General features: G+C 42.7%; 2 protein-coding genes across 3 annotated transcripts in view; both read left to right on the top strand.

Annotated features, from left to right (window-relative positions):
* The window catches only part of RAB44 (RAB44, member RAS oncogene family), a 49,920-nt gene extending 34,605 nt beyond the window's left edge, over nucleotides 1-15,315 (top strand). Inside the window, exons 10-14 of the mRNA XM_084851657.1 lie at nucleotides 1,639-1,720; nucleotides 3,348-3,462; nucleotides 6,665-6,766; nucleotides 9,428-9,504; nucleotides 10,711-15,315. Coding sequence (XP_084707783.1) covers nucleotides 1,639-1,720; nucleotides 3,348-3,462; nucleotides 6,665-6,766; nucleotides 9,428-9,504; nucleotides 10,711-10,798 — 464 coding nt within the window. The 3' untranslated portion in view covers nucleotides 10,799-15,315. The remainder of the gene's footprint in view (nucleotides 1-1,638; nucleotides 1,721-3,347; nucleotides 3,463-6,664; nucleotides 6,767-9,427; nucleotides 9,505-10,710) is intronic.
* Nucleotides 15,316-18,506: 3,191 nt separating this feature from the next.
* C4H6orf89 (chromosome 4 C6orf89 homolog) overlaps nucleotides 18,507-22,223 on the top strand; it is a 47,677-nt gene continuing 43,960 nt past the window's right edge. For both annotated transcript variants that reach the window (XM_084852958.1, XM_084852959.1), the window contains exon 1: nucleotides 18,507-18,598. The gene's annotated coding sequence lies outside the window, so the exon portion shown is untranslated. The remainder of the gene's footprint in view (nucleotides 18,599-22,223) is intronic.

Below are 22,223 nucleotides of genomic sequence, written 5' to 3'. Positions count from 1 at the left end.
CAGAGACATATACACAGGCAAAACACCCACCAGCACCACATACCCACACCAGACAAAAACACACACATGGAACCCAGGCAAAACACAGACCAGCTAACACAAACACAACACTCACAGGCATCACAAACATATGCACAGAGAGACAGACACACAGCAGAGGCAAAACACCGCCCCCCACTCCTCACTACCTCCTCTACTTCCCAAGGACACTCCCTACTGCCTCCGGCCTACCTTTTTCTTTTTGGCTGGCTGGGCATGCTTCAAAATGAAGTGCTGGGCTGAAGCCATCCACCATTTGTATTTTCTAAGAATCCCTCTGATGGAGCCCAAGTGGGGTCTGTGGCATTCTTGGAAATAAAGATGGCACTGGATGGAAACATTTTGCCTTTCAGCATGTTACCCTCCCAGCTGAAAAAAATGTTTATTTAAAAAAAAAATCTTAAAAAATGAAATAAAAATCAGGAGGGGCAGGGAGCCTGGTGGGTACCAAGAGATTTGACCATGGATACATTGGTGCCCGTAGGCACCATGTTGGAGACTCCAGGCCTAAATAGTGATGGTGATGATATGTGTTGGGTTGCTTCCAGATTCGGGGGGGGGGGTGTCCTAGCACTACCAATCAAAAGGCATTGTGCAGCTGTTCTGTCTTTTCCTCCTTAACAGATTTCTTGTGTAAAGAAAAGGCAGAAGAAGTGGGAAAACACTGCTAGAATTATGAATTGAAAACACTGATGTCTGGATTTCCATAAAATTCCATAGATGAGACAGAACAATTGCACAATGAAAGCCTCATCTGGAAGCATCCCCTTGAAACTTTTCCATTAAATGCACAATGTCAACACAGAGACTGTAAATAGCTCCAGATCAGAACTGCCCCATAATTAAGACAACAAAAAGTCTTGTGGCACCTTAAAGACTAACAAACTTATTGTGGCCTAAGCTTTCATGGGCACTGTCCACCTCATTAAGCAGGCTATTCTTTAAAGACCACAGTGGTCCCAGTCCCAATGCAGTTTGATTGGCACTTCCTGTTTCCAGTTGAAGATGGCTCTTTGGGTAGTGACTAAATGGAGGCTTTCAAATGGGAATGGGTAATATAACTCTTGAATTTTTATCTCTATGATGCTCCTCTACGCTGTAAGGGGACTACAGTGGCCATGTTCTAAATTGAGCAATTATTGTAGACTTAAATCTATCAGATGCAGGATGAGTACTACCCACTCCCCTCTACTAGGGGATTCCTAGCTCCTTTCCTCTTAGCAGGGTCTTTTAGTTTGACTGTGCTCATATATATATTATGTCACACACACACACATGCACATATACACACACACACACACACATATATATGCATACATATGTGACATAATGTTCTACACTAACATGGAAGAAAATCAAATTCACCCCTCCATGTCAGGTTTTCTGCCTGCAAAATTTAGATAATAATACTGAGCTAGTTTCTCTGTGTCGTGCTAGCCTTGATTTTATTAATTTCTGTAAAAGTCAACAATGGAAGCACAAGAGATGTGTAATATTCTGCTCTTATCAGCAGCACTCCCGTTTGCTTTCTTCTGCTCTTTGAAGCCGTTTGAGGCGCGAACTGTACTGCATTGTAAATGGATGCATTGTTTTCCCTAGGAATGGACTATCGGATCAAAAACCTCTTTGTGGATAACAAGTGCTTTGCTTTACGTCTGTGGGACACAGCTGGCCAAGAAAGGTAGCGTAAGGAGCTGCATCACAGGAAAAAAAGAGAGAAATGTTTGGTGGTTGTGAATTTGGATTATTTAAAAATAAATCTAAACAAAAATACAATCAGGAAAAGAATGTGATATTACATAGTCAAGAAAAAAACATTTATTCCAAGATCTGTGTCGCTGGTTAGCATTTAGGGATAGGGCATTTGTTCCCAGATCTGTTACATGGACCCCTATCAAAGCTGATGTATTTGTTAGCCACCTTGGACACCATTTGGTGGAAAGGCGGGATATGAAATTAACAAACCTTAACAAGGTCACTGCAAAGTTCTGCTCTAGATAACATGGAAACAAACTTCTACTTGCAAAAGAAGATGTTGGCTAATCCACACAACCTTTGCACATGGCAATGGTTTGTTATCTTTCCAACCTGGATTATACTGTTTGTGTGGCAAACAGGTGACTTGAGTCATTCATTGCAAATGGAAATTGTGATTTTTCACCCCCGGTTTCCAACTCACATTGGGAAAGTTTATGGTAGCATGCCAAATCCTAGTGACATTTTTTGTAAGACTGGGCATCAGCAACATGGCTGCAACATGAGATGTTCATGAGAATAGACTCTAAGACCTAGTGTCTATTATCATCAACATCTTCCCATGTGGCTGCCATAGTGTTGAAGTCCAGTCTTGCAAAAACAGTTGTCATGCACAGAATACAGTGCAGATGGATTATATATACAAAAGTAATTTGCCCTCCTTTGGAGAATTTTGCTTTCAAATGTCTAGCTTGATGCATAACAACTGGGGATGGAAGCCAGCTCATGTGGCAATTGCTGTGTGGAAGAGGGTTGTGAGAAGAGGCCCACAGTTTGGAGAAGAGCTATTCAGATGACTCCACTGGCCACACGCATACAGTGCAATCTGTGCTGAAAAAGAGGTAGCCAGTCATGTAGCTAAGTGGTTGTTAGAATCCATTCTAAGATTTGGCTTAAGGGTTTATATATATAAATTGCATCATAGAATGAGTAGGTCTAGATGTACCTACTGCTTACTTGTGTGCATTGAGACACACTCACAGCTGCATTTGCTTCTATGTGTATGTTTGTGTTTGCATGCATGAGAGAACAGAGGAGTACAAAATGTTAAATACATCTGCAGTTCCTCATTAAAACACTTTATCTACAGATCCTCTCCCTGTGATTTTGCTACTTTATAAAACATTGGAAATGTGATTCATTGAATCATAGAATAGTAGGGTTGGAAGGGGCCTACAAGGCCATCAAGTCCAACCCCCTGCTTAATGCAGGAATCCAAGTCAGAGCATCCCCGACAGATGGCTGCCCAGCCTCGTCTTGAATGCCTCCAGTGTGGGAGAGCCCACCACCTCCCTAGGTAATTAAGATCTTTTAGAATGTTTTAATTGTTGCACTATTTTACTGTATAAACTGCATTGAGAACTCTTTGAGACCTCTGAATACATGAAAGAAATTAAATAACAATCCTGAATCATCTTTTGAAAAAATGATGTGCTTTTTAGAGGTTTAAAACAACAACAACACACACAAACGTGCACGCAAATGCACGCACACAATATTTCTGAAAGACAAATATAAATATTATGGAAAACGTTCACCTGCTTTTCTGACAGATACCACAGTGTCACCAAGCAGTTCTTCCGGAAGGCTGATGGAGTGGTGCTCATGTATGACATCACTTCAGAATACAGTTTTGCAGATGTGCGGTACTGGCTCAGTTGTATCCAGGTAAGGATAGCAACACTACTTCATTGCTGATTAGCTTTAGTTCTCCCCCCTTGATGACTGTAATAGAGCTGAACTAGTTAAACTGTAGATATACTGACACAATCCTATGCGTGTACGTTTACTCAGGAGAATATCTCACTGCATTCAATGACACTTACTCTCTACCTCATACACGTGTTTAGGATTGCATCCTTAATCTCCATAGTGGTATTCCAAGGCTGATACAATAACGTAGCGGATGAGCTCTGAGCTAGTGGTGACCAACCAAGAAAGAGATCTTGGGGTTGTGAGGGACAGCTAAGTGAAAATGTCAGCCTAATGTGTGGCTACTGTGAAAAAGGCAAATACCATGTTGGGCATAATTAGAAAAGGAATTGAAAATCAAGCTGCCAATATCATATTGCCCTTATATAAATTTATGGTGTGACTACACTTGGAATACTGTGTTCAGTTCTGGTCACTTCTTCTCAAAAAGGATATTGTAAAGTTGGAAAAAGTAAAGAAAAAGACAGTCAAAATCATCAAGGGGCTGGAGCAACTCCCCTATGAAGAAAGATTACAGTATCTGGGACTGTTTAGCTTAGAAAAGAGGTGAGTGACATAATAGAGGTGTACAAATTATGCATAGTGTGAGAAAAATGCATAGGGAGACATTTTTCCCCTCTCTCATAATATCAAAACCCGGGGTCATCCAATGAGGCTAAATAGTTGGAGAGTCAGGACAGATAAGACAAAGTACTTCACACCGTGCATAGTTGAACTATGGAATTCACTACAATAAGATGTAGTAATGGCCGCCAACTTGGATGGCTTTAAAATGACATGAGACAAATTCCTGGAGAAGGCTATCAATGGCCACTAGTCATGATGGCTATATATTATCTCCAGTATTGGAGGCAGTATGCCTCTCTATGCCAGTTGCTAAGCAACACGATCAGGAGGGGACTATTGTCTTGTTTTGGGCTTCCCACGGGCATCTGGTTGGCCACTATGTGAACAGAATGCTGGACTAGATGGACCCTTGGTCTGATCCAGCACAGCTCTTCTTGTGTTCTTAGGTAACAGCAGTCCACTGTGATTGCTGTGTCTCCATGGGATACATTTTGCTGACTTATGAAAATAACATAATAGCAACATTTATTTAAAGTACATTTGCTGGAAATTATATTCAGACCTACTGCATTATTAAAGTAGCAAAGGGGCTAGCCTTGGGACTCTGTGTGTGAGGAGTGGGGGTGGTTTGTTTTTGAGGACAAGACGACTTGACCTCTTGATTCTGTGTCACGAACAAATAAGAACAGTTCACATACCTCCTGCTTATTAGGTAGCTGTGTGTGTGTTTGTGTGGGGGAGACAGGTAAATTCACTTCTCGGATAGACTTGTCCTTATTTGCGGCTGGAATCTGACCAGCAATGGGTTGCGTAGCAGTTTGATGACTATTAGCTTGCACTGCTGAAGAGGGAAAGAGAACCTAGTGACCTTAGCAGAAGGCCTCATGACGCGGCAGCAGAAGCACAAGAGCTGCTGGCAGTGGTACAGTGGAGGCAGGGCTTGCAGGGATGCAGCCCCAGCACTTTTTCATTAGCAGGGACTCTGATGTCATTTGCCACCCTCCTCAGAATTCCCTGTTCCCTCTGAGCTTAGCTGTGATCCTCACTGTAGCTGTGGGGGGAGTGAATTTTCCAGGCAACAATATATTGTTCCATGTTGGAATGCAAAGTGTTTGGGATGACTTGGTCTGGAATGGGCAATTAAGACCTATTCGCTTTACCAAAGACGTGCTCCTGGTAGAGATGAAAACTCCTAGAACTGGTTTGTTGATATGGATCGACAGCTGCCTGAAATTTTTGGACTGCCCTTGGAGACTGTCACAATGAGCTCCTGCATTTCCAAATTTACCACTACACCACTGTGTGTGTGTGTGTGTGCATGCGTGCACACGTGCGTGTGTTTCAATCCAGCTGGGTGTGTGGATGTTTCTGTTGGAGGGGGGAGATATAATGAAGGAGCTTAGGGAAGGCTAATGGGTAATGTTGGGGTGCTAAGGGAGTGTGCAAGGGGGCTGCTTAAATGAGAAGGGATCTGTCCATGAGGGCTGAGTTGAAAGGGTGAAGCTTCCATTGAGTATCATATTTTGAAAACCTAAAATGTTTGTGCTGGAGTGAGTGAATGAGTGGGTGAAAACAATTTTAACACCCCTGCATTTTTTCTCAGATGTCCAGTTGAAATACCCTTGCCTTACTCTCAGCTGCACTGTTTTTGGATCCCAGTTGAAGGCTGTTTATCTTACAAGGTTGTACGATCTTAGAAGGGGGCGTGGCTGTGACCGTCAGGAAGGGGCCCTGCACTTCTGGATTTGCCACTACACTACTTGCTGCTGGTTCAGCATTGTAAAGGCGCACAGCTGCTGCCTGGATAGTAGTCAGTAGTGCTCAGTTTGACTTATAGTGGGTCCTGCTATCTACTCAGCTGCTGAACAAGCAGCCCTTGGGCTTCTGCTGTCATCTCAGGATGCTCTCCAGTAAGGGCATCCTGAGGTCCCCTTCCTCTATGCAAACTGCTTAGTCGTAGAAGTTGGTTGCCTGCCAACAGATTGCAGCCGGAGCCACTGCCCTATCTTACTTTGCTATAACGGAGCTGCAATGTAGTTAGTATCAGTTCTGAAGGCACATGTAGCATTAGGGGCTAGGGTTGGCCACATATCCATTTAGGGGTCACAACAATGCAGAGTGTGTCTACTCATTATTTGTGGCCCAGAGGTTAGAGTGTTGGACCTGGAAGGACTGAATCCAGGGAAAGACATCCTCAACTCTTCTATCTGTAAAATGGTGCCAGTTATGATGAGCCTCACAGGATTCATGTTCCATTTAAGGAGATATGGTAAAGGTTTTGCCCATTCTAAGCGATACAACTGCCCAGATATCTAAATAGAGGGTTTCACTCTGAAAGGTGGCCTAGGAATAATTTTAGATAGGTAGAATATATTATTTTAAAGAAAGGATGCAAAAATGTGTTATATAGAAGTAGACCACTTTTCTCATTTTGTTTTCGAAGGTAAGTAAATGCACTGTAGTACCTTGGTCAGGAACCAGGAAGGATATCGCTCCTGTAGAAACACAGTGGGCTTTATTACTGTCATTAGGTTCACATGAGGCCTTTTGGTTTCACTTTGTATCTGAAGAAATGTGTGTTTCTTCACAGGAAGGAGCACAGAATGAAGTTATTGTCCTTCTGCTTGGTAACAAAACAGACTGCACTAGAGACAGGAGAGTATCTATAAAGGATGGTGCATACCTGGCCAAGGTATGTGCATAAGCTCATGTCTTTGTAATTCCTTCTCCATGGATGGTAAAACAAGCCAAAATCAGAACATATAACTAATATAAGGTGAATGTTTTCAGATAGATTTTGACTAGCTGCATAGGAAAAACAGAATGCACACAAGTCATGAGTTTATCTATGACCAGGAAGTGATCACAACACCTCTCTGCAACCAGTTTTCTGCTTCTCTCTGCTAAACCCAGTTGTGCTTTATCTAGCATGCATAGGTTACCCAAACTATCATCTTAAGAAGACCAAAAGGCACATCATAGTAAAAATGAACATTTATTTTTACTGGGGTGAGGTTGCCCTTAAGATGGCAGTTGGGAGTCTTGGGATCTTATCAAAAGATTCTGATGCTCCAGCTTGCACTGGTGAAGGTGAACAAATGGGCTCATTCCCTTTTTGCCCCCATACACAATGCCCGGGGTGCACTGCATAGGCATGTGCACTATTCTTCATGGAGACCAGCTGACTCATAGACATGGGCGGCTGCTGATTGGACAGCAGCTGCCTGATAGGATTTTTTTTAAAAAAATCTATGCCTCCGTCTGAGTCCCATCTCTTTGCTGGAAAGCCAGGGTAATTTTGGTGGGAGAGAGGTGGACTGAACTAGTGTTTTTGCTCAGCATCTGACTGTGGCAGTCTCTGGGGCTCTCTTTGGGCACAGATCCAATCCCCCCATAGAGCTCTTTTGCAGTCTTCAACCTTTGAACCAATTATGTGGGCAAGCACTGCTGCTACAGATCCACAGTCCGGTCAAATTTCATGAATAAGGGTACCAGTTCGATCCTCCACTAACCCAGTGTACACCTGGAGGGTATTTTGGGGGCAATGCATAATATCCTCTGACTTCCTTTATGTTTTATAAGAGGCTCTGCCTTTGGAGGATTGAGGAGGAGTAGGGAATAAATTATTACACTCCAAACAAAACAAATGACCACCAGTAGCACATCTAGTTTATAAATGTTATAGATTTAATTTTTAAAAAATGTTATAGATTTTAAAATGTCTAAAAATACTATATACACACACAGATATTTAAATGTTAAACGTTTCAGTATAGGACACCATCTTCAGTAACTGCACAGTTTTAATAGACTGGATGCACTACTGGTGGCCATTTGTTTTGTTTAGAGTGCTGAATTATGCGCATTGCATTGCCTGCATATTGATAAACTACTAAAGCTTATAAAAGCTCTAGGGACAGAGAGACATATAGCACCATTCACATAACCTGGCACCTCTTGCCTTAGCTTTAATCTTCTGCACAAGACTGGATGTCGCAGGAAGGTACCTTTCAAATCACCAAATTGCGTAAACAACCTCCCATTATACAGGTATTGCTGCTATGAGATAAAGGGCCATCAGAATGCAGCCACATTCTCCTCTTTTGGGGGGAATAATTTATGTTTCTTGGTTGCTTCAGTGATAATTGCTGTGCCTCTTTTCTGTTCACACGGATTACCCCTTCATTACATCACTAGTCTACTTATATCAGGTTTTCCCCTCACCAAAATTCAGTTAAGATTAGTTGTGGCAGAATCTTGTCCTCTGATGTAGCCCAAGATAGGCTACAAAAGACAAAAAGGAAGGAAGTAGAGGAAAAGGGATTCTAGCAGTATGTTTTGGCTCAAGGAGAGAGAGGGCTTCTCCATACCATGCTTTTTATTCTGTCACTTACCGGGGCTTCTGCGTCCGGATTCTTTGCAGGATTAAGATTGTCTCTTTACGTGGGCTGACACATGCTTTTTTCCAGGACTTCCTTTGTCTGCAAGTTCTACATGTTTCATTATACAGCCACTAGATGGCACTGTGATATGGTAGAACTGCGCAATTTCACATGGCCATTAAAACGGATGACATTTATTACATGATCTCTAATCTTTTAAAAACTGGTATAAAGGTCAGAACGTGCAGGAGATGCCCTGGAGGTTGACGATGTCATGTAAAGGACCCACAAACTTCCATGCATGACCAATCATAAGCATGTAATAAAAGCCTCATGCAGAAAAGCTCAGAAAAACTGCTCTCAGCAAATTTGTTTCTATTTCCATGCAACTTTATTGAATGTGGTGGCTGTATAAGTACGGCTGGATGCTCCTGCATAAATGTCACTGAAACAGAAATGCCACTAGAAAACTGCAGTCCCTAATATACAGTGAGTTGTATCAAATGTTAACCCTACTTAGAGTAGACCCATTGAAATGAATGGGGCTTTAGATTAACATTGGACACAACCCTGAGAGGGTTCATCTCATGGTAAATCAGTGGTGGCATTTCCTTAATTTCTTCTGGTCCTCCTGGGACTTGGGACTCATTGGAAAGACCTGGTAGCTTCTCATAACTAATTTCATTTGAAACATTTGCTGATGATGAGACCGCTTTAATATATATTGTTGACTCATTGCCCACAGAACACAAAATCCCTGATTTAGTCCAACTTTCTTCTCTAAAACAGGAACAGATATGTTTGATAATGCTGTTCAGTGTGTAAATTTGTAGCTTCCAGATCAGGTGGTAAGACTGAAAATTGGGTCAGGTTCCCATGGTTGAGAACAGAACATGGCAACAGAAGTTGCCAAATTTGGTAAAAGATGTGCATTGTTTATGTCATTATGGTCTCTTATGCTTTCATGCCAGGAGTATGGTCTCTCATTTTATGAATGCAGTGCTGCCTCAGGTCACAATGTGACTGAATCCATGGTCAAACTAGTCAGGTGAGTAACCGGTCCCAGCTCCTTTTCAAGCTGTGGACATCAACACATCACTTCGTGGAATGAAAGATAGAAGAGTAGATAGAAGAGTTTATATCTAATCTATATCTGGAATAGAAAATAAATGTCTCATTAAAAAAACCCATATAGCAACTGAGATCCTCATCTTCAACTGGTAGTGGATGAATTAGTGAAGCTTTACTGAAAACTGGCTCTGAAATATGATGGTTTGTCCAGTTTACGATCTAGCTACATGTACCGAGCTGATAGCCACAAGTTTAACTTGGGTACTTTCCATGTGATCAAAAAAGGTGTGTATGTGTCAGCACTATCTTCCTGTGTGTGCATCAAATACAAACATCAAATATCTCTTTAAGAAGTACCTTTGGCATGGCATAGCAAGAGAGTGCACAGTCAGGAAGAAAATAATAAAGAGTTGCATTCAGACTTGGTCCCACTGGTGGGAGCATCTCCTGGGTTCTACTCAGGGGCACCCTCACGGGTGGAAAAGAGATTGTTTCCCACTCCCTGCAGCCCCTTGTGCCCTCCAAAACTCTGCTCTGGAATATTGGGGGACTCTCCAGAACAGGGTGGCAGGGGGCTCTATGGGGAGGGGAGAATCACCTAAAGTCCACTGCCACTTTCCACCCATGGGAGCTGGATCAAAAGCCTTCTCTGAACGGAAGGAGCCATTCTGTTCATGGATAGTAACATCTGGTTACAACCTTCCTACTTGGGAGTAGGTGCTGGATTAGCCACAGGGGATAAAAATAGAATTCTGAACAGGTTCATGAAATACCATCAGGGTGGATGTGAGGGATTTTTTTGGGGGGGGGGTTTGCTTGGCATGAAAAGCATCAGAGACAATAATTATAATTATTCCACAGAATAATTACAACAGATACAGATGAAACACCTTGAGGGGGAAAATGAATTTCCCAGGCACAAAATAGAGTACATCCATTATGTAACATTCTGTACATAGATCATACATTAAATACCTACACAGAAATTCCTTTTGGATAAGAACATTATAACTTGTGAAGTTGCCTTTCCATATTTAGGTAAACTGTGTTTTTAAGGATCGCCTGTATCTGATTGAAAGTGTGCATGAGAGAGCTATTTAAAATGGTCTTGGAAACATTTGAAAATCTTCTAGACTTGTGCAAAGAGTGAACAGGCTGTTTATTTCCATGTTTATAATGTAAGGTTGCTGAAAATGCACGAAGACCAATTAAAACAGGAGGTTCTGCAGTTACCGGTGCCACCTAAAAAGAAAAGAGGATGCTGCTCATAATCAAAAGGCAAAAGGTGAACATGAGCTATTAAGAACTAGTATGTTTTAGTAAGTTCTTGTGTCTGCTGTGTGGCTAATTTTGTACCTTCTGAAATTAGGGCTAGATCTACACGAGTGCTTTTTATCGGTATTGAAGTGCACTGATTACTGTTGGGGCACATTACGTATTCCATATACCACTTTTCTAGCGTTATTTCCTGCTTTTTATTCTGTATTATTCAAAATACCACAACAGATGTCATTGCAGGTGTATGAGTCACAAATACCCAAGAGGGATATATTATCATCATGATGGGATCATATCGATATGACATGGAGTGCAGATCTGTCCTTGGTGCCAAGTCCAACTTGTATAGTGTGGAACCCTGTCAGTTCACGTGACTAGTTTTTTTCACTGACGTCTACCATCCTATCACAGGTCTCAAACCTTAAATCTCTCAAGATCTGAACTATATTCTCCATACCAGAGGTTCTCAAAATGTGCTCCTTGGAAATAGAGTTGTCCCTATTAGGCAGACTGGTTTGCATGTCATGAAAATGCAGCCAAATGTTTGTTATGGAGGGCACAATCATATCGGGATAGGTGGCCAACTCCGAACTCGGAGGCGACTGCCTATCTAATGTAGGGCAGGAGCAGCGCGGAGGGGATCGTCCCCTCTGCGCTTCAGCCACCCTGCATTTGCGGCTAGACAGCCATTTGGCGGTCTAGCTGTGGGAAGTCAGAGTGGGGGCCCCCAGATGCTGGATGACACATAGGAAGCACTGGAACAGCAGTTACGCCCACCCCAGCCCAGCCCGCCCCCAGGAACACCCCGCTTTTGCTGTTCCGTGCTCCTCTTATGAGCGCGGGGCCAATCTGCGCTGCCTATGAGGCAGCGTGGGAGGGGGTGGAGGTCAGTTCTCAGGGAACCGACCTATCCTATGGCTGTCTAGCTGCTGACTAGCGGCTATAAGATTGCGTTGTTAATGTATTACTGTTGCAGTTTTACTGCCATGGAGGAGGAGGTGAGATTTCCTGCCTCAGGTGCCAAACCTATTTGAGTGGCCTTGGGTATTAGGTACCTGGATTTGGGGTGGGATGCCATTTTGCTGCTCTGACTCAGGCAGCAAATGACTTGGACCAGCCCCACTTGGAAAGGTTGCAGAATAGTTGAGAAAATCTGTACTTGGCTGTGCACTTAATTTATTTATTTTTGGATGCCAGTGATTGAGGCCGTTTTGATCAGGGTCAGATCATCCATTAGGCTAACAAGGTCCTGGCCTAGGGCCCATGATTTTCATTATACAGCACTGGTGTAGTCTATTAATTTTTCCTTTAAAGTGTACTGGTTAAAAGGATGTTTCTCAGCATCATGGCACAGGGCCTATGCTTTTCATAATATAGCACTAGTCTTGATGATGCCGGCACCGAAGAATTTTTTTAAAATTGAAATATGAGTGAGGAATGTGCTTTGATTTGTACAACAATTTTTGTTTATTAAGTAAACATCAAGACCTCCAGCCATTTTCAAGTACTTTGCAGGAGGGGAAAAAAGAGTGAGAACCACTGTTCTACGTACCACATTGACAAGCCAGAGAAAAGTCCCCAATGTATTACATACCACTAATCCCCACCCCCACCCCATATCAAGGCTTCCTCTTTTTGTTCACAGCCAAAACATTTTGGTGTCTGAGGACAAATATCAAAACGTCTGCTTCCCAACATTATAACAATAAATTAAGTAATTGACAATTCACTGCAACCTGAGGCTGCCTGACACTGCCTACTGGTGGGGCTGGGCCTGTACTCATACAGCCATTACGTGCATGCCAGCCATAGAAAAAGTGCTGAGAAACCAACATTTTTCGGCTCCCCACTATCACCTGCAGATTTCAGCATTTGGTGGAGCATTGCAAACAGTCAATGAGCCCTCCCTTTTGTCCCAGCAATCCCAGTTCAGAAGCCCCCATAGATCCTCTCCTCATAGAGCACCATTCATTCCCTCCCATGCCCAGTTCAGCACATGAATTGCAAAGACCCTCTGGCTGGGGGCCCACACTGTTTCGATTCACTTTCCTGAACCGCCCAGGGATCGGTATATGAGTCAGGAGATCAGCTTAGCCTTCCCTAAAATAAGAACCAAGTTTTATTAGAGCCCCCGCCCCCATTTATTACATAGGGCTTTGTGAACCCTCCATAATTTCATTTTGATTATAAAGATCTTAATATTTGGAATGTTATTTCTTTTTGTTGCTTATTATTTTTACCACACACATTACTGTATCATTGGTTTGCATTTTCCTGTTCATGTCTCTCTTATACTTGCAAATATATGATTGGCATAAGAATACATACTGAATTATACTGTACTTTTTAAGCCACCATCATTTCTCATTGTTTCCACTTTATATGTATGCATGCACATATGTGATTAATAACTTCTGTCAGACAGATCACTGGCTATTGTACACATTCAAAAAAGTCATGTGATGATGGTCCCATTCATAATGGAATGGAATTTGTTGGTTGTTCATGGGGGAACGTGAAGTACTTATATTTTACAAATCATGAGACAGACCAAAATATTAAGTGATGCTCTGAACAAATGTGCAATCATTGGCTGCCATTCAAATGTATAGGGATCTGGCCATGAACTTCAATAGGATGAATACACCAATTATGCAAGCAGAAGTCTACACATGAGGATTGGATTTTGCCTTGCATCAAGCAAAACAAATATTATTCATAACATTTGAAGTTTTGAAATCGTACAATTTCTTTTCCTTTCTATATGAAAAGAATCTGAAATGGAAAAGTTGGAACCAGGAGGCCCTGTATGTTCTTCTTTGCCTGCTAGTTAAAGACAGGATTAGAACCACAGGTCTTCTTAATTTAGGGCGCAATCCAATGTAGGTTTAGACAGAAAAAAGTCCTACAACTTCTGTCTAAACCTACATAGGATTTCACCCTTAACTGCTTATCACCTAGAGTGAGTCTACAGCACCTAGACCTGCTGCTTGGTAAGGCAAAAAGCAGAGGGAGTTCTTAATTTTAAAGGCTGCAATCTTAGACACATTTACATGAGAGTAAACCCCACTGAAAACAATGAGACTTACTTCTCAGTAGACATGTATAGGATTGTACTGTACATATAAAAATAATAATTGAAGGAATATATTCATATTACATCTAAGAGAAACTAAGGGCATCAAAATACCAATCAATTATGGAGAATAAAATACAATTTTATCATATTGCTGTTTAATGTTCTATGTCTTAACACTGTATTGATTTCAAAATTTTATGTATACCACCCTAAAATCTATTTTTGGATGAAGGTATAGTTTATAAATTCTTTAAATAAAAAATACCCTATACTCCTAATGTATAGTCCTTGTCTCTTTATGATCAAAACTGATTAATAGAGTTACCTTTACCCTACTCTATGTTTCTCAGAGATTTTTTCTCAATATATTATTTATCCTTTAAAGAAAATTTATCAGTTTAAATATCTGTCTACAACCTATATTAGAAAATAGGAATCATAGGTGTTAAAGATCTACATTTGTTTAAATTGGTGGAGAAAGCTCAGATAGAAGCTGGGTTATAGGCTGATTTGTCATAATTCCACATTTTTGCCAAAAGGTGTTCTGAATTTACTAAAACGTCTCAAACCATAAAATAATCCTGTGACTCACTGCCAAAACTCACCTTATAAAAAGTAGAAAATCTAGATCAATAGTATGTTCAGTTCCACTATTTTATTGATTTGATTTAAAAAAACCCATACAACCCTTCATCCAAAATGATTCTAGGAGAGCTTAAATCTATTTTTTTAATACATAAAACGATCAAGATACTTAAATAAACCAGCAGATAAAAACTTCAGCAAGTTAAAAAGTCTGGATGAATAGGAAGGTTTTTGCCTAGTGGCTAAAAGAAAGCAATGCGAACACCAAGCAAGCTTTCTTGAGGAGAGTGTTCCATAGTTAAGTGTACCGCAGCCAAAAAGGCCCTCTCCCTCGTTACTACAAGCTTCACTTCTGACAGGGGTGGCACTTGAGAAGGGCCTCCTAAGTCCAAGGCAGCCTTCCCCATCCTAGTGTCCTCCAGGTGGGTTGGACTACAACTTCCATCGCCCCCAGCCAGCATGGTTAAAGGGGTGGGCAGGTTGATATGGGAGAAAGCGCTCTTTAAAAGTAATTTACTTTAAACAATAACATTTAATATAAAATCACTTTTAGTAAGTTGTAAACACATGGAAATTCAATTCAACAATCTTAATTACAAATTATTGGCCAGGCTGCTCTTTGTTTTTCCAAAGTCCTTGCATAGCTGCACATAGGCAAAAAAGGATTTCTAGTAAACTGTTTCAGTTGTGTACAGAAGGTGGCGCTTTTCTTGGTTCTGTCCACTCTTCCCCAAATAGCTACAGCAGAAGTTCAGTGTGCCTTATGGTTGTTTATTCTTGCTTGAACTTTCCCCGCAAGATGGCAGCAAACACAATTTAAAATTCATCAATTGTATTAACAAGACTGGGCCCATTTGTATTTCTTCCAGAATTTAAATCTGTAAACAACTTAAAAATCAACAACGATGAAATTAGTTTTCTAATGAAAACAGCTGTTTGTTTATAAGCAAATTCCACTAGTATGAAGGAAAACTAGACACTGATTATAAATCAACCTATAAATAAGAGCGAAACTGGGTTTCAGTGCCTTAACATAGAGATAATGACAACAGAGTATAAATGATAACAAGTATGCTGGATTTTAAATGTTATATCATTTGAGTTTGTAGGATCAAAGTATTACCTACCATCACACTTTACAAGAAACATTAGCTTAAATGCAACACCATGGCTCTAAAATGTTCTAGACTAGCGTTATAATTTTGTGGTCGTCATGGATTCCTAACAGGAACATGAAAATGCTGCAGAAACCCAAGTTCCCAAAATAGTGTGAAGATAAATGAATGATCAAGTCATTAAAGAAAGGTGGTGGTGGTGGGGACACAACGCTGTCTAAATAATTGCAAATACTGGTGCTGGGTAGGTCATCCAAGATGTAGCATGTGACCAATGAAAGGTCAAACTGAAGAGAGAAAGGCAGTGGTGGAAGATGCTGTATAGGTAGGATGGGAATGTGGAAATCTGGTGATAGGAGGTCATAGAGTTGCAGGTGGCAGCAGCCAGAAATGCTACAGCATAATATGTAATTACGATGTTGTATATTGGTATATCTTAAATTGATATAGTTTTATTGATAAAGGTAAAAAGGTAAAGGTGTCCCCAACCAGTCGTGTCCGACTCTAGGGTGCAGTGCTCATCCCCGTTTCTAAGCCGAAGAGCCAGCGCTGTCCGAAGACGCTTCTGTGGTCATGTGGCCGGCATGACTGAACACCGAAGTGCACGGAACGCTGTTACCTTTCCCGCCGAGGCGGTACCTATTTATCTACTTGCAATTTCTTGCTTTCGAACTGCTAGGGTGGCAGAAGCTGGGACTGAAGACGGGAGCTCACTCCGTCACGCAGCACTCGGGTCTCGAACTGCTGACCTGCCGACCTTCCAGTCTGCAGTTCAGCGTCTTAACCACTAAGTTTTATTGATACCATGTTTCTATTGTGGGGAGGAGGTTTCTGGAGAGTGGGAAGGGGAAAGGGTGGCATTTTCCTTTTTTCCCTTCCTCCTCCTCAAACCATCTTTAATAGTGTAGGGAGGAGGGTTCTTTTAACCTCATTACTCATATTGCTCCCCCAGCCCACCCTCCCTTACCGACCTGCCCAATCACTGAGGTCATCAGAGGGCTTGCTCCTGTTGGTTCCACATGGACCTATGGCCCAAGTGGAGTCCATCAGAAGAAGAGCCTTCAGTGTGGTGGCCCCCTTTCTTTGGAACTCTCTGCAGGCACCAGCACTGTGTTGCTTCTGGCATCTCCTGAAAACAACACAATTCCAAGAGGCATTCCTTAACTGACCAGCCTCGGTTTATTGGCATTCTGTTTTTAAAGCATAGTTTTAATATGGTGTTTCAATCTTTTTATCCTTTTACTATTTTACCTTTTATGTTCACTGCTCCAAAATCTGTTTTAGATCTGGAGTGATATACAAATATTGTAAATAAAATAAATAAATCCCTAATTCCCCTGTCCAGGATAAAGCTGTTGGCTTGAGCAGGCCAATTAATTCTTCTCCCTCTCAACTACTTCCATTTTCTTTTCCTAAGCTCCCACCTCAACATTCTGTACATCCTTGAAGTTCATAGGTCCTTGTCATGGCACGTTTTCTAAAAAGTCTATTTTTCTTTTAATTTACAAATGTATATGTTTCTGCTTACTTTTATGGAGTCCCTTGAGTATGTATATAGGAACCACTACCTTATTTTTGATTGATCACGTTACACTTGCAAATTGATAAGTACTCAACCACCAGAGTTCACTACTGGAAAGAATTACGATGAATTGTTTAAATGGCTTAAAAACCAAAACCAAACTCTAGAACAGTGCAAAGAAAGAACATAGCAAATATAAAACATGGCAGCATTAATACCAGCATAAGACATATTCCATAAAAACAACACAAACAATTATAAAATGCCTTCTGGAACAAACGTTTCCAGTGCCTATCAAAAAGCTGGGAGAGGGCTCTTATCACTACGGGGTGAGTGGCACCATGGGGGAGGGAGAAATAAGGGCTATAGGTTGTGGGTAGGAGAGGTTCCCAGGACATCAATAAGAGGCAAAGGAAAAAAAGGCTTAAAGGCTAGCAGATTATTGTGAGGTGAACTTTCTTTTAGAAGAGCCAATTTCATGAGATCATCTGATGTGATGATATTGGTCTGATTCAGATGCAATACAAGATAGGGAGGTGGGATGACTACCCATACTGGTAGAATTATTATTTTGCAGAGGAAACGCCTCTCAGGCCCATCCCCTAATCTAGGTTGGGTGTGTGAGCAATGAACGATTTCCAGGTTAGAAGCCTAGGCTTGAGCCACCTTCTTTTCAGAAATTGAACACTCACTAATATACACGTGTTTTTTTTTTACCGTACCTAGTGCGTGCAGAAGAGTAAATCCCGCAGCGTAAAATAAATAAATAAAATGAATCGGTCCTCGTCCAAGATGCAATGGTATAGACGAGTTCCATGGTGCCTGAAATTTTCATCTAGCAACTCTGCTACAAAATGAGACTAAAAAAGGTGGCAATTCAGACTGCAATCCCATGGATTTACTCGGGGGTAAGATTCAGTTCGGGGGGAACTGAATTTCCGCGCAAATCTGTGTAAGATCGGTGTACACGAGAGTTATCTCGGGTATTCTTATAACCCGATGCTATGCATGTTTACTCGGAAAGAGTTTACCCAAGGAGGCTAAGAGCACAACTCTAGGCATGTCTACTCCGAAGTGAGTCCCACTGAACTCAATGGGACATCGGGACTTCCTCCCACCTGTGTGTGTTTACTAAGGATTGCAGCCTAAGAGTACATAGGAGTTGCAGCCTTACTTGGGAAAAAGCCCCACTGGGCGCCCTGGCGCCTACTCACGAGCAAACGCCTACACAGCCGGCCGGCACACGGCGGTGTCGGGGGCAATCTGGGGCAGAATAAAAGCGGTAGCCGGCTCTCTGCGAGGCACCCGCGGGGGGGAGAAGGAGCCGTCGTGGCGAATGTGCGGCGGTGGACGCGCGGCCTCGCTGCGGCCAGACCCGGAAGCAGGAAGCCGCGGGCCCTGCTGTTTGAAGCCGCGTGCACGGGCGCCTCGGCCCCATGCGCTCGTCCTGCGCTTCTCCAGCCTCGAGGGAGCCGCGCGGGCGGTTCATGGGGTGAGCCCGGCGAAGGGGAGCGGGAGGGCGCTGCCAAGCTCGGGCAGCAGGAGCGGCCGGGCTGGGAGGCGGCAGGAGCGGGGCCCAGGGAGGCTGTGGGTGGTGGGGGGCCGGGAGCGCGCAGTGAGGGGGAGGACGCGGCAGCCCCGAAGCGTGGAGGACGCGTCGCTGGTCTTGCGTGAGGCGCACGGGGCGCCCAGCCCTAGGCTGGCTGTCGTTGCCGCTGGGGGAGGCTGGGGCGTGGGTGTATGTGGCCAAAGTCCAGGCAGCCAGTAGCCGTGGTGGCCCTTGCCTCTCCCCGCCCCCCGGTGCTCCTGGCTGCGGCCTTGTGATTTGTGTGACCAAATGAACCATAACGTTGCCATCATTTATGCATCCGAGGGAATAAGTCCCATTGGACTCAGCGGGGTTGTTTTTGAGGAGATACGCATAGGATCCCAACGTTAGCGGGGCGGGGTTGGGGAAAGAGGAACTGACGAATAGAAATCTCTTTACCACCGGGGGCGTTAAGGGGTAACTGCAAATTTCAGAAATTATGGCCCTTCATTCTCGGTCCAAGGTGGTTGATTCTCTGGCAGAAATCTGAAGGTGGCTATTCCAGTCCAGTGCGCGTTTTGTTATTTTTGTGTGCTGAGACTAGCGTTCCTTGTGTTTATCTTAACAGTGCCACATGATGCATGACCGTCGTTAGGCACAATCCTATGCACGCTTAGACAGGCCTGCAACTCCCAGCGCGGCCCAGCAAGCCATGGTGGCTGGGGCATGCTGGGAGTTGCAGGCCTTCTCAGTGTCTAAACATACATTGGAATGCAAGTGATTTCATGCAGGTGAATGCCTGCCTGCAACTATGCTTTTTCATGGATTTTAGGTGTCATTTCCAGAAAATGATGGACTTGCTACTAGTTTGTGCAGAAAGTAAAATAGTCAAACTGGCAAAGAGAACATCTGCTAAGAGTTTGAACCAGCCTTCTCCACCCTGGTGCCCTCCAGATGTTTTAAACTACAACTCGTATAAGCCCCCTCAGCATGGTTAGTAGGGATGCTGTTAGTAACATCTGGAGGGCATCGGGTTGAGGAAGGCTGCTTTAAACATAGCCTCAGTTATTCGTATTAGTGTATTAGTACTTTCCTTAAAATCTGGCATGGTTTAAACTTTGGTTTTGGAAACTTGATGCTGATGTTATCACATTGCACTTAATGTATACAGGTAGTTGTATGAAGTGTTGCAGGGCAAGGAGCATAATGGGATTTGTTGCAATAAGTTGTGAAAAATATAATTGTTGGGTGGCTCATGGGATTACAGTTATAATGCTATCACTGCTTGTAAAGTTCTGTTGCTGCCATCACCCCTTGTACTGGTGCAAGGTGGCTGGCATCCTCTTGTCTGTTTATACCAGGGGTGTAGAACCTCAGGCCTAGGGGCCAAATCTGGCCCTCCAGGAGTTCCAATCTGGCCCTGTAGGAGTTCCCAGAAGGCTCCACCCCTTCCCCCAACCACCTATCATTTGGTGGTTTCTTGGCTGTTACGCAGTTTTTACCCATTCTAAAAGGTTGAAATGCTGCTCCTAAGCATTAGTAACTGACAGAGCGTTAAACTGAAATATGCTCATATTTTTGGTATTTTGATCTCACTCTTTCTGTCTTCGGACCCATCCACCACTGAAATGCAGTTCCTGAAAGCTTCTCCAAAATGGAATTTAGCCCTTAGGCTGAAAGAGGTTTGGCACTTCTAGTTCAGACAATGTCCCTTTACAGTTGGTGCCATGTTTTTATCCACCCACATGTGATTTATACAAGGATTTGCATGGTCTATGTGCACAAGCACAGTTCTATTGCCTTTAGTTGCTGTATTAGTGGAGCATCCTTTCTTGTTGCAAAACTGCATCTTGCAACTTTGCACTGGTGCATGTGCCCTTGCATGACAAACCATAGGGCTGGACTACAAGACAGCAAGGACTGCAACAGAAATTTGCAAAGCAAACTGCAAAATTAAGATGTGCCATTCCAATTAAAACTTTGGAGTTCAGCCTCTGAAGCTGTAATCCTGTGCATCTGGTAATAAGCTTTCTTCTGAGTAAAAATGCATAGGATTGTATGGCAAAACTTTTAAAGCATGTGTAAGAAGGTATTTCTTACAATGCTTCTGTTTAATCCATGATGACTGTAGAAATGTAGAACCAGAGGAATTCTGAAGGTCATATTGTTCATTTCCCTGCATCAATAAATGACAGTAGAGGTTACAATATGTGGTACATTAGGGACGTCAGCCAAAAATGATGGATACATTTAATTCAAATCTAGGTGGCTTAAGCAAGCCATTATGCCTTATATGAGATTATTGCTCTTTTACTCTGTAGTACACTAGAGAGAAAGCACGGATATCTGGATCACAAGCGAGTTGCACTTAGGGAAGGTTTGACTCTATAATGCTACATATTCCAACTGGGCTTTTGGGCGTAATCCTGTGATATTTGAAACAGTATTAGACTTAATACCTTGTTGACTTGCATTAGATTAGATGCTGTAAAATAAATCCTCTGTGTGCATAAATGACAATTAGTATTAAAAAAATGTTGTAGGTCAAGGATGAGGAACCTGTGTTTGATGGACTACAAATCCCATCACTGATTATTGGCAATGCTGGCTGGGGCTGATGAGAATATGAGTCTAGCAACATTTGGAGGGCCACAGGTTTCCTGCTCCTGTTGTCTAAAGCATTATCTGAAGGCAGTTGATTTACCTGGGTGATACTTTCCCCATCTCAAACAAATTCAGTAACGTTTTGTACTGTTTTCCAGGAGGAACGGTTAACTATCTGAGTTCTCTTGTGGAAATAAGGCTGGCTTTCCAGGGCAATATAATTTCAGTGTTATACTAAATTACTAATACTGTGTCTGTCTGAGGGGGTCTGAGTTCTGACACATCTCGTTTGAGTTTTAACAACCAGAAGAATTATGTGACATTTTTACTTTAGAAATACATGTGATAAGCTGCTCAATGGAATTTGCTCTTGTTGTTGTTCAGTCGTGTCCGACTCTTCGTGACCCCATGGACCATAGCACGCCAGGCCTTCCTGTCCTGCGCTCTCTCCCGGAGCGTGCTCAAGTTCATATTCATTGCATTGGTGATGCTATCTAGCCATCTCATCCTCTGCCGTCCCCTTCTCCTTTTGCCTTCAGTCTTTCCCAGCATCAGGGTCTTTTCCAGGGAGTTTTCTCTTCGCATTAGGTGGCCAAAATATTGGAGCTTCAGCTTCATTATCTGTCCTTCCAATGAGCACTCAGGGTTGATTTCCTTTAGGATGGACTGATTTGACCTCCTTGCAGTCCAGGGGACTCGTAAGAGTCTTCTCCAGCACCACAGTTCGAAAGCATCAATTCTTCGGCGCTCAGCCTTCCTTATAGTCCAGCTCTCACAGCCATACATTACTACTGGGAAAACCATAGCTTTGATTAGACGGACCTTTGTCGGCAAGGTGATGTCTCTGCTTCTTACTATGCTGTCTAGGTTGGCCATAGCTTTCCTCCCAAGGAGCAAGCGTCTTTTAATTTCATGGCTACAGTCACCGTCTGTGGTGATCTTGGAGCCCAAGAAAGTAAAATCTGTCACTGCTTCCATTTCTTCC

Source organism: Heloderma suspectum, chromosome 4 (assembly GCF_057233095.1).
Source record: "Heloderma suspectum isolate Gila_16-S chromosome 4, 16-S_ref, whole genome shotgun sequence".
Taxonomy (NCBI): Eukaryota; Metazoa; Chordata; class Lepidosauria; order Squamata; family Helodermatidae; genus Heloderma; species Heloderma suspectum.
This window is presented reverse-complemented; position numbering and strand designations above follow the sequence as displayed.